General features: G+C 46.4%; 1 protein-coding gene across 1 annotated transcript in view; it reads right to left on the bottom strand.

Moving 5' to 3' along the window:
• LOC126581618 (daxx-like protein) overlaps positions 1-4,537 on the bottom strand; it is a 147,406-nt gene extending 142,869 nt beyond the window's left edge. Inside the window, exons 1-2 of the mRNA XM_050245410.1 lie at positions 4,424-4,537; positions 408-2,747 (exon numbers count right to left, since the gene is read on the bottom strand). Of these exons, the coding sequence (XP_050101367.1) occupies positions 408-1,574 (1,167 nt within the window). The 5' untranslated portion in view covers positions 1,575-2,747; positions 4,424-4,537. The remainder of the gene's footprint in view (positions 1-407; positions 2,748-4,423) is intronic.
• Positions 4,538-12,275: the final 7,738 nt, after the last annotated feature.

Raw genomic sequence — 12,275 nt, 5'->3', positions numbered from 1 at the left:
CCAAAATTATATCAAGACGTTGCTTCTGATGCTGAGCAAATGAGCAATGGGAGCTGCTGGTGACAGAAAACAAAGCCAAACCAGCTCGACGAACAGTTCCCTAAGATAACACGCCATAGCTCGATTCCATTCACGTAGGCGGTAAAAGATAAGGAAGCCAAATATAACATTCTGGAGTATTCGGTCGGGGCCTCCTCCTGGAGTAGCGGCGCGTGATATCGTGCAAAAAAAAAACAAAAAAAAACAGCAAACAAAAACCTACAACCAGACCTAGATAAGACGAGACGATTGCGATTCCCGAGCAAAATAAGTAAATCAACCTAAGATAAGGCAAAAATGAGAGAGAGATAAGAGAGAGAGAGAGAGACACCATTCTCCTGGGGCCACTTTGGGGCCGGCGCGCCTACCTTTCGTCTGGCGATCCACAGCTCCCGCTCGTACTCGGCCAGCTCCTGTTCGATCTCGCGCTCCTTACTCCAAATCTTCTGCAGTATCTGGGTGTGCTCGTCCCGGTTCTTGTCACCGTCGATCACATGTATGTACAGGCGCCACTGGCTCGAATCGAAGCCCCAGTGACAGGTGCGGATTTCCTGCGGTTCGTGCTGATGGCAGACGAACTTCTGGGGTGAGTAAAGGCCGCGGCACTCGCAGCACTCGATGCAGGCCGGCTCATCGTAGCTGTACAGTTCGGGCGTCAGGATGCCCTCGCACTTGCCGAAACACCGATGGTACACCCGGAACGCCCCGGATCCCGTGGTGACGGTGGTGCCGCCTCCCTTCACCACCAGTGATTGACTGGTGCTGGGACCAGTTCCAGTGCCGGTGCCGGCCGGCTGATGCAACAGCGAGCTGCACAACCGTTCCGCGTTGGTGCGCGTGATCAGCCCGCACGTCTTGGCCGTTTCCGGAATAATGTTGGCCCGCTTGAACTCCTGCAGCTGCTGGTCGGTACAGTTGTACAGGTAGATCATTAGCTCCTGGATGCTACGGTTGATCTGCTCCACGCTAAAGTCCATCAGGATGTTGTTGAAGATCTGGGGCAGACAGAGGCGCATCTCGCCACCGAGCAGGAAACAGCCGATCCGCTTGCCCTCCAGCACGGTCATGTTGACGATGCCACAGTCCGGATCCGGTGTCGTCATAATCGGGACGGCCGGAACCGGTGGTCCCAGTACCATCGGTGCCGGTACGATCGTGATCCGTTGCGCTGGTGACGACGATGCTGACGACGATGACGTCGATGCCGCCAACGTCGATGACTGTTGTTGCGGTTGTTGCGGTTGTTGCTGCTGCTGCTGCTGCTGCTGCGGCTGCTGTTCGTCATCGCTCCGATTATGATGATGACCACCACTACCACCGTCTCCCGGATGGTGATGATGATGATGGTGGTGGTGGTGATGATGATGATGATCCGGTGTCTCCGACCGAACGCCGGATGATGCTGATGACGATGAGGCGGAACTCTTGCTCGGGTGCACCAGCGACAGGCCAGGGCCGTGGAGACTTTTGGGTGCCTTGTCCTGGTAGGTCTTCAGGACCGACATCACGTGCGGTGGCGGTATGTATTCCGTCATTTTGTCACCCAACAAAAACACAGCACGACACAAACACGCACGAACACACTCGCTCGCTCGCTCGCTCGCTCGCTTCTCTAATTCAAACACACACCACCCTCAAGCACACATACACACTAACACACCCACTAACCGGGGGGTAGAATTCACAATTCTTCGGATCCTTCAACGACTTTTCTCACTCTTTACGTGCACGGTTAACGTAACGCAACTACACTGCTTGCCCGGTGGCTACTCTGACCACGGAGATGCTGCTGCTGCTGCTCGCGCATCGAACACTCGCGCACCAACTTTGGACCTCGAACTTCGCGGTCTTCTCTTCTCTCACCATCGTACGCCAACTGCGACGACGACGACGACGACAACCATCACCATCATCATCATCACAACATTGCATCGAGCATCGCGTTTTGGCGAGCCAGCCATCTTTGCTGCACTGCACTTTGACTGCACACCCTCCTCCTGCTCCTCCTGCTCCTCCTGCTCCTGGGTGCACTCGGGGACAGGAAGCAGGGACAATGGCCAACGACGACGACGACGACGCTCCTACACAACCATCGCACTCGCTCTCCGCCCGGGTCTCGCCTGGGCCGATGACTCTCTTCCGGAACGAACTATTCTAACCACTCCCGGCGCCACGTAACAAGCCGGTAGTAGTACATGCGTGAGTGTGTGTGTGGATGTGTGCCAGACACGTCACGCGTCACCCCCGGCGGCCAGGCTACTGCTCCATCTGGTAGGATAATATCGCAGGAGGCGCGATTCGCGCGCGCAACGTACGAACGATCCTCGTCGTTTCGTCGAAGGAGGCGCCAAGTGGTGCACTACCATCCACCCCACCCCGCTGGTTTGCCACTCGGTTGGGGGGGTGTACGGCAAGCAGGCAAAATGGAGACGCACGCACGCACGCACGCACGCACGAACACACAAACTAGCGGCGGGATGTGTATTTTTGAATTCTACCCTCGGGGGAGAGAGGGAGGGGCGCGCGCGCACACACTACACACTATTCACTTGGCGCTGCTAGAATGCAATCTCGCGCCGCCAACAGAGACCACCAGACCACTAAGAGACCAGACACTACACTTGCGCGAGCGCGCGCACAAACACGCACCCACAACGACAACACTGCTGCAAAACTATGATCCCGGGGGTTTGCCTATTGCATTTTCTCTGTTTGGGAGAAAAAGAAATTTTCCATCGCATTTTAGATGGACGGTCATTATTTGGACTTTCTGGGCAGCTTTTCTGCTTTTGGTCACAGGTTACTTGTCATTTCAAGAATATTGTGGAAGATTTTTGGATCAATCGATCAATATTCGATCGCATCTCGCTGCTTTGAAGCAGTTTTCACACCAAGCCACTGGGCTGAACTATTGGTGAAATGTTAAACACTTGATCTGCACACTATTTGCCAGGTAAGCGTGTCGCTATTGATAAATTTTGTTGATACTTTTTCTTTAAATAACTATATAGAACGACGTTATTGAAGGACAAATCGTAAACACAATTTCAATTGCAAAATAATAATAACACATTAAACACGTGGCCACCTCACTGTGGACTCTTGTTTTGTGCATCTTCGATGATTCGACACCACGAGAGGAACATAAACACCGCAAAACGGTGCATTTCTGGAGGTACTTTTCTGGCAAATAATCGTCATGTTTACTAATATTCCAAAAATGTGCAAACTGAGCTTGGGATCTTGTGGAATCTGAATGCTCTTTCGTCGCGCACTGCCTTCAACACCGTCCTTTGGCCATTTGCTGTTCGATTTGTCGATTGATTTGGATGTTCTCGTGACAAACAAGAAGCACCTAGCCTCCTCGGACGGTCCAGGGATACTGGTTACTGGGTAAATCATGCGGGGATCCACAATTACGCAACTACGCACTTTTTAAGCTACAATTATCATCCCAGCAGGCGGCGGCGGCTCCGGTGGCGGCTATGTGACGTCATCCAATCCCCAGTGTCGCTGTGGTCTGCCTCCTTGTGGTGTTGTGTTTGTCGTCTGCCCGTCGTCTGACCGGCGCGCGGACCTAGCGCACGAGAGGCGCATGAGAGCACGCAGAATTCACTCGCAAACAGGCAAATGGAAGATGCTGCGCCCGGTCGGGGCCCCCTCCCCCTCTGCTGTCCGGCGCTCACTAGACAGCTACTTTTGGCAAACGCGCATTTCCTTTGGCCATCCACCACACACACAGACGCACGCACACCGGTCGATGGTTTTTCTCGTTTTTTTCCTCTCTTTTCTTTTTCAAAATAACACCCATTCAACAACCCACCACCCTTCAAGTAAACGCCTGCTGCTGCTGTTGGTGTGTTTTTCCGTTTTCCTTTGCATCGATGGCCGATGGCCACCGAGACCGACCCAGGCTTTCGATTCAGTACCGCACCCCGCGTGGCGTGCGTGCAAATTGCCGATCTCTTTTTGGTGCTGGCAACCGCGGCGGAGGGTTGAAGTCAAATCGAACCATGGGAGGGGAGGGGGCACCAGGCAAACCATTGATGATGATGATGACGACAACGGGCATGGCCGAGACGAGACGAGACAACTACGAGACGTCGCGCCGCCGCCTCCGTCGCCACCTCAAACGTCACCACCACTGAACGACGACGTCACAACGGCCTGCTATGAGTTAGGCGGCGGCGGATCAATTCATACAGCACCGCACCCCGCACACTGCGTTTTCCCCTCTGCCATGGCGTTTGCACTTTTTCAACCTCTCCTTTCCGTCGTCCTTTCCGTCACGTTTTCCACACCGTTACCGTGGGTTTCTTGGCCAGCAGCAGCAGACCCACGGGTTTTAACCTGCTAACTCCTGCACCTCCCTCTTCCCTCGTACCTTCGTCGATGGGCTTTCCCTTCACCGCACCGCACACTCCACAAACTCGCTTCTGGGCTGCTTCGCTCGATCGATGCGGGCTCCGCGGGTCGTCCGTTCTGCTCCGTAGTTTTTTCGCGACTGCCGACAGACCGCCGAGGGGGAGGGTCGCGGTTTCCACGTAAAAGCGACGCGCACGCGCGCCGCCGCGAATTGTTTTTTTTTTACTCGCCCGCCCCGCGAACAGCTGCGCTCACTACTACATAGGAAGCGACTTTTGCGAGTGTGGTAGTGACACGTCGTGCGCAATTCTTAAGCGACCACTACACGAAGCACCTCTTCGAACAGTTCAAAAACTGTCAACGCGAGATTTCAAACAGCTGCTCAAATTCGGTTGGCTGCGAATATTTTTTGTGGTGCGATTATTTTCTTGGATTCTCGGTGTTCTCCACAGATCTGTGGTTCTAAATAAAGAGAAATGCTCGGTTCTAGACACCCGGAAAAGCTCACGACGCGAAATCGTACGATATTTCGTACCTCTCGCTGACCCCTCGTCCACACTATAATAAGTTTTACTAGAACATAATTGTAATTTCTATTTTGTTTAATACAAAGCAAAAGACTTAGGGCACATTAATTGTTCAACGAAACAGTCCCGTGAAGTTCTGCTTTAAGGTTGCATATGTTTTGAATAACGGGCGTCCAAAATCATCCAAAACGGATCCATTGGGACTGTTTTATTTAAATTTCATTTACTGTATTTTATAGAAAACCTTCCGTTATTTGCTCTAACCTAGCATTTCCCATATCTCTGATTACGCATGTACAAAACAATTTAGTACAAAAGAAACAACAAGTTAGTTTTATTATTATATTTTTAATATTTATTATTTCAATATAATTTATTAATCAATTTACTCGTCCAACAGTTATTTATCATCAACAGGGAGCATTGCTTCAAACCATCCGGTCACCTGTGAAACGACCTGTGAATTTTGCATATTCACCCAACCGAAATTACCATATAATACAAAACACAATGCGAAGCAAGTACTGAAAATATTAACATTTATTTCCATTTATTCTCATCTATTTTCCATATACTTCATTTCCTTTTTCTGATGAATTCAACTGAAACATTCTAGTTTTCATTATAGTTGCCGTCATTTACGAACCATTAATTTTATCTTTCTTTATGGCAAAAACGAGGACCTCCTTTAGTCTGAAGAGCAATTGCAGTACTGAAGATTCAATTCTGTCAAGTTAGGGAAATATTGTTTAAGAAAAGAACGTTTGAACGGTATGATGGAGTTTCTAATCTTTAGTTTACGCAGATGAGCTAACGGAACAGTTATGTGATGAAAACTCGATTCTGAGAAATATCCACCATTGATCTCTAGTACCTCCAAACATTTAAGAAATGGCAATGCCCTCATTATTCCATCGATCAGAAACTGCGACGTGTTACGCACCAAGCTTGCCCGAATACTTACGTCCAGTTCCTTTAACTGCTCACAGAATCTTAGATATCTGCTAAAATTCTCCTTGCCATCATGTGAATTCAACATATCAATTTTAAGCTTTTGGATTGAGATGGGAAGTTTCGCAATATTCGAGACATTTGGGAGATATAGAGTATTTAGATGGACTAAGGTCGATAAATCAATCGCTACCGTTAAAGGACTTGAACTGTAGGTGAACTGAATGGAAAGGATGCGAAGATTGATGAGTTTCGAGAGATTTTGTAAGTCACGTGGGTTGGAAAGATTGAATCCAATAATGAACAATTCCTTTAACGTTATGCATGATTCACAAACTTGGAGCAAAATTTCACTTGGCACAGGATCTCCTAAGAACTTCAAATATTCTAGGTGCGCAAATCGAGAGAAAAAGGTAGGATTAGTTGTTATCAACCATATGGAATATTCGTTCAATATCATACAAAGGCGCTTCAGATTAGTGGGCGGAAATGACCTGGGATTATCATCGATATAATCACAATTTTGCGGCAGATACCCTTGCAATGATACTAACTGTGGCATATCCATCCGACATACAACATTCGCTTCTATCTGGAGATGTTCCACAGAATTGCTTCGCAGCGTTGGTATTGTATTCTGAGTTCTTGAATCGCCGACACTGCCTTGTAGTTCTAGCCGACGGAGCCCCAACATAGACGGTAGCCCTTCAGCTATCAATAAAAAGACCTTCGAAGACATTCTACAGTAAAACCTCATCGTGTCGAGATGCATCGTAACTTTGGGGTGAAGAGCCGACCATACGCGATGAAATTCAGAATAATTCCATCTTCCTGTCCCTAACATTAGCTTTCGGTAGCACCGGTGGGACTTTTCCAGCATTTCGATTAAACTTGCTATCTTCTGTTGAATCGTCTCTTCGTCCACTGTTTGTCGTTTCTTTGACAACGATTTACGAGGTTTAGAAATTTCCAGACCAAATCTTCTGGAAATACGGATATTGTTTGTATTGAACCATTTATGATATTCCTTTCTCACCTCAACGGGCAGGGTATTTATTAAATCCATCTTAGTACCACGTACCGCAGCGTCAAAACACAAAAACGAACGATTCCTGCGATCGATTCACATTTTTCCAATATTTTTCGGTGTGCTACGGGAGTTTCCGGAATTTTCCTGTCAAGGTAGCCGTTTGCTTTGAAATTTTGCAGTTACCGAGTGGCTAGACGTAGCTCGATTGCTTCCACACCCAGATAGCCTTGGCTGAAATTAAGGTGCTTATTCTGTACCAGGCGATTTCGATGGCCTCTAGGCGATGATTCATTTGGTTCATTTTGTGTTCATTTTTGTGTTCACGATCGCCTACTGTCGAGTGCATTTTTGTGATCGACAGCTGGCGTTTTGTTTACATCGAGCATCGATCTGAACGGTTGGATCTGAAAAACAGTTATAGCGTCCTGATTGTGCATCAATAATTTCTTTCTGCTAATCGTATACTATTATTACAAAGGCTAAGTCGTTTTTGATACCGAAAAAATCAAATTAATTCACAGTTTTTTTTACTTCAAAGTGTCATTTTGAATTGTTTATTGTTTTCGAAACGTTTCGAAACAACGAGTTGAAGTTTCGAAATTCGCATGAATCATCGAACGCCTAGACGCCATCGAAATCGCCTGGTACAGAATAAGCACCTTAAACTATGAAAGTGAGAAGACTTCTCACTATGGCATTGTTGGCGATGAACTCCCAGCGCGTAATGAGAAGCGCTCGAGCTTCCCCTCTGCCTGCGACGTAGCGGGAGGAAGGCTGCGGCGGCTGTGAAAAAACCCCCCGCTGCCTGCGACGGGGACGAGGAAGAGGCAATCGCGACGCTCACTATGAAACCACTCGTAGGCAGCGGGGGAAAGAGCGGAAGAAACCGCGAGGGGGAGGGTGTTGCGCGCGCGAGTTTGTGGAGCGTAGCTGCGCTGGAGGAAGCGTGGAATGGGAAGCGAAGAAGGGTGAACGAAAACAACCGCGAGCTTGTGGGTTTCAATTACGCGGAGGGGGAAGGGCGGCAAGGGCAGAAGGGCGATGCGTACGGTAGCGCGAAAGGAAAAGCAATAGAAAAAAAAGAGATGAAGCAACTCAAGCTAAATTCGGCAAAGTCCCGATCACGGTCAGTCGAAAATTTTGTAAGTCCCGGGACGCACGCTTTTCGCGAGTACAGTGCAAGTGCGGTCAAGTGTTTGCTGTTTGTAAAGTGATTTTGTCATCATCTTTGTACATGCAAGGTAAGTAAACTAACCATAATGCATACAATGCAAGTGATCTAACAGTTTTGAAATCTGCTTCTCTTCCTTTCCGACATGTGCCCAGGTATTCTGCGTCGAAGGAAGAAACCATGCCAACGATCGGTGCACGCGCATACAACATGACCTGCGGTGATGACGCCGAAGCTAACTGAGCATATGATGAAGCCAGCCCCGTGCAGACGTCTCTACGAATGATGATTTAACGGTAACGGTGGGTGGATGCAAAACACATTTTAGGTGCTTATTCTGTAACTTGCGATTACGATGGCCTCTAGGCGATGATTCATTTGGTTCATTTTGTGTTCATTTTGGTGTTCACGATCGCCTACTGTCGAGTGCATTTTTGTGATTGACAGCTGGCGTTTTGTTTACATCGAGCATCGATCTGAACGGTTGGATCTGAAAAACAGTTATAGCGTCCTGATTGTGCATCAATAATTTCTTTCTGCTAATCGTATACTATTATTACAAAGGTTAAGTCGTTTTTATACCGAAAAAAACAAGTTAATTAACAGTTTTTTTACTTCAAACTGTCATTTTGAATTGTTTATTGTTTTCGAAACGTTTCGAAACAACGAGTTGAAGGTGCTTATTCTGTAACTTGCGATTACGATGGCCTATAGGCGATGATTCATTTGGGTCATTTTGTGTTCATTTGGTGTTCACGATCGCCTGCATGTCGAGTGCATTTTTGTGGTCGACAGCTGGCGTTCTGTTTACATCGAGCATCGAGCATCTGAAAAACAGTTATAGCGTCCTGATTGTGCATCAATAATTTCTTTCTGCTAATCGTATACTATTATTACAAAGGTTAAGTCGTTTTTATACCGAAAAAAACAAGTTAATTCACAGTTTTTTTTACTTCAAACTGTCATTTTGAATTGTTTATTGTTTTCGAAACGTTTCGAAATTCGCATGAATCATCGAACGCCTGAGGCCATCGTAATCGCAAGTTACAGAATAAGCACTTTAATTCGCCATTATGGCGGTGAGAGAATAGAAAGAAAATGGGTGGGGTGAGGGCACACGAGAGCACACGAAGGGTTCGGGCGTTCGCGTTCGGGTTTCACGAAAGTTGGTTCTTCGGTGCCTTGGCCCTTTGTTTCTCGGTTGGGACTGGGGAAGGCGATTGTATTGACTCGCTTATATGCCAGAACCAACCAAGTCCCATCCTAGAATCAACTTTTCTGTAGTGAGAAGATCTTCTCACTGTTCTCTAGGTATTAATGATCTGTTGCTTCATCCTTCCGATATCTGACCGATATCTCAACGATATCTGCACGGACGGCGAAATATACCCCGAGCTGTCTGTCCACACGCTCAGATATAGGTCGTACCTTGCGATTGGATAAAAATCTGAGCGTTTAGGCCGCCCATTACACTTTGTTTGATATTTGATGCCTGTTAGATAATTTGAGGTACCCCTCCACCGGTGCCATAAAAAGGATAACCGATAACGCCATCTAGGCGAGAGAAATGCAAAGAAAGTAGTAGAACAGAGAAAGAGAAAGATGAGAGCAGGACGGAGGAGAGAAAACCACGAACGGCGCGAAGAAAGGTTCCAACGAGGTTGAAACTTAGCGCAGAGGAAACAGTGGTATTTTTTTTAGAAAGAGCAATGTAAATTCATTTCTATCTCCGGCTGACGACCCGGTTGAATAAACACAAGTCATGCTAGCAGAATACCGCGAATAATCTCGGCTACAGTTCATCGCTAACAATGCCATAGTGAGAAGTCTTCTCACTTTCATAGTTTTAATTTCAGCCAAGGCTATCTGGGTGTGGATGCAATCGCGCTACGTCTAGCCACTCGCTAACTGCAAAATTTCAAAGCAAACGTCTACCGTAACAGGAAAATTCCGGAAACTCCCCTAGTACACCGAAAAATATTAGCAAAAGTTGAAACGATCTTAAGGCTCTGGCAGACTGGTTGCGGTACGTGCGGTACGTGCGGCAAATCTGTACAAAATCACAACACTGCTGCAACTGCCGCTCGTGCCGCAACAAAAGCACATCTGAACAACCTCGTTGGATACCGTGTTTGACAAGCCAAAAAGCGTCCGCAACTGCCGCAAGTGCCGCACGTACCGCACGTACCGCAACCAGTGTGGTTCAGGCTTTAAGAAACTGCTCCTTTTTGTTTTGTGATTCAGCGATACGTCGGCAGAAGATGGATTTAATCAATACCCTGCCCGAGGAGGTGAGAAAGGAATATCATAAATGGTTCAAAACAAACAATATCCGTATTTCCCTTGATGCCCTTTGTCCTCGATACAGGTGCTGTGTATGGTATTTGATCGCTTGGATCTCGCGAGCGTAAAGAAGGCATCTCTGACTTGCCAGAAGTGGAACGGAATCATCTTCCTGTCGCCGTATATCAGAAGATTTGGTCTGGAAATTTCTAAACCTCGTAAATCGTTGTCAAAGAAACGACAAACAGTGGACGAAGAGACGATTCAACAGAAGATAGCAAGTTTAATCGAAATGCTGGAAAAGTCCCGCCGGTGCTACCGAAAGCTAATCTTAGGGACAGGAAGATGGAATTATTCTGAATTTCAACGCGTATGGTCGGCTCTTCACCCCAAAGTTACGATGCATCTCGACTCGATGAGATTTTACTGTAGAATGTCTTCGAAGGTCTTTTCATTGATAGCTGAAGGGCTTCCGTCTATGTTGGGGCTCCGTCGGCTAGAACTACAAGGCAGTGTCGGCGATTCAAGAACTCAGAATACAATACCAACGCTGCGAAGCAATTCTGTGGAACATCTCCAGATAGAAGCGAATGTTGTATGTCGGATGGATACGCCACAGTTAGTATCATTCCAAGGGTATCTGCCGCAAAATTGTGATTATATCGATGATAATCCCAGGTCATTTCCGCCCACTAATCTGAAGCGCATTTTTATGATATTGAACGAATATTCCATATGTTTGATAACAACTAATCCTACCTTTTTCTCTCGATTTGCGCACCTAGAATATTTGAAGTTCTCAGGAGGTCCTGTGCCAAGTGAAATTTTGATCCAAGTTTGTGAATCATGCATAACGTTAAGGGAATTGTTCATTATTGGATTCAATCTTTCCAACCCACGTGACATACAAAATCTCTCGAAACTCATCAATCTTCGCATCCTTTCCATTCAGTTCACCTACAGTTCAAGTCCTTTAACGGTAGCGATTGATTTATCGACCTTAGTCCATCTAAATACTCTATATCTCGCAAATGTCTCGAATATTGCGAAACTTCCCATCTCAATCCAAAAGCTTAAAATTCATATGTTTAATTCACAAGATGGCAAGGAGAATTTTAGCAGATATCTAAGCATCTGTGAGCAGTTAAAGGAACTGGACGTAACTATTCAGGCAAGCTTGGTGCGTAACACGTCGCAGTTTCTGATCGATGGAATAATGAGGGCATTGCCATTTCTTAAATGTTTGGAGGTACTAGAGATCAATGGTGGATATTTCTCAGAATCGAGTTTTCATCACATAACTGTTCCGTTAGCTCGTCTGCGTAAACTAAAGATTAGAAACTCCATCATACCGTTCAAACGTTCTTTTCTTAAACAATATTTCCCTAACTTGACAGAATTGAATCTTCAGTACTGCAATTGCTCTTCAGACTAAAGGAGGTCCTCGTTTTCGCCATAAAGAAAGATAAAATTAATGGTTCGTAAATGACGGCAACTATAATGAAAATCAGAATGTGTTCAGTTGAGTTCATGATATCAGAAAAAAGAAATGAAGTATATGGAAAATAGATGAGAATAAATGGAAATAAATGTTAATATTTTCAGTAGTTGCTTCGAATTGTGTTTTGTATTATATGGTAATTTCGGTTGGGTGAATATGCAAATTTCACAGGTCGTTTCACAGGTGACCTGATGGTTCGAAACAACGCTCCCTGTTTATGATAAATAACTGTTGGACGAGTAAATTAATAAACTGAGCTGGTTAGTTTGTTTTGTGCATAAAAATGGGGAATATCGGAAATACGGGGGAAGAAGATTTCCCAAAAGGGACAGAAAACAGAACAGATTTGGGTCACAGACCCGGTTGAGATGCTCGGTGTCAATAGAGTTTACTCTGCTCATGGTTTCC

Source organism: Anopheles aquasalis, chromosome 2 (assembly GCF_943734665.1).
Source record: "Anopheles aquasalis chromosome 2, idAnoAquaMG_Q_19, whole genome shotgun sequence".
NCBI lineage: Eukaryota > Metazoa > Arthropoda > Insecta > Diptera > Culicidae > Anopheles > Anopheles aquasalis.
Note: the sequence above shows the minus strand (reverse complement) of the source record. Positions and strands in the feature narration are given on the sequence as shown.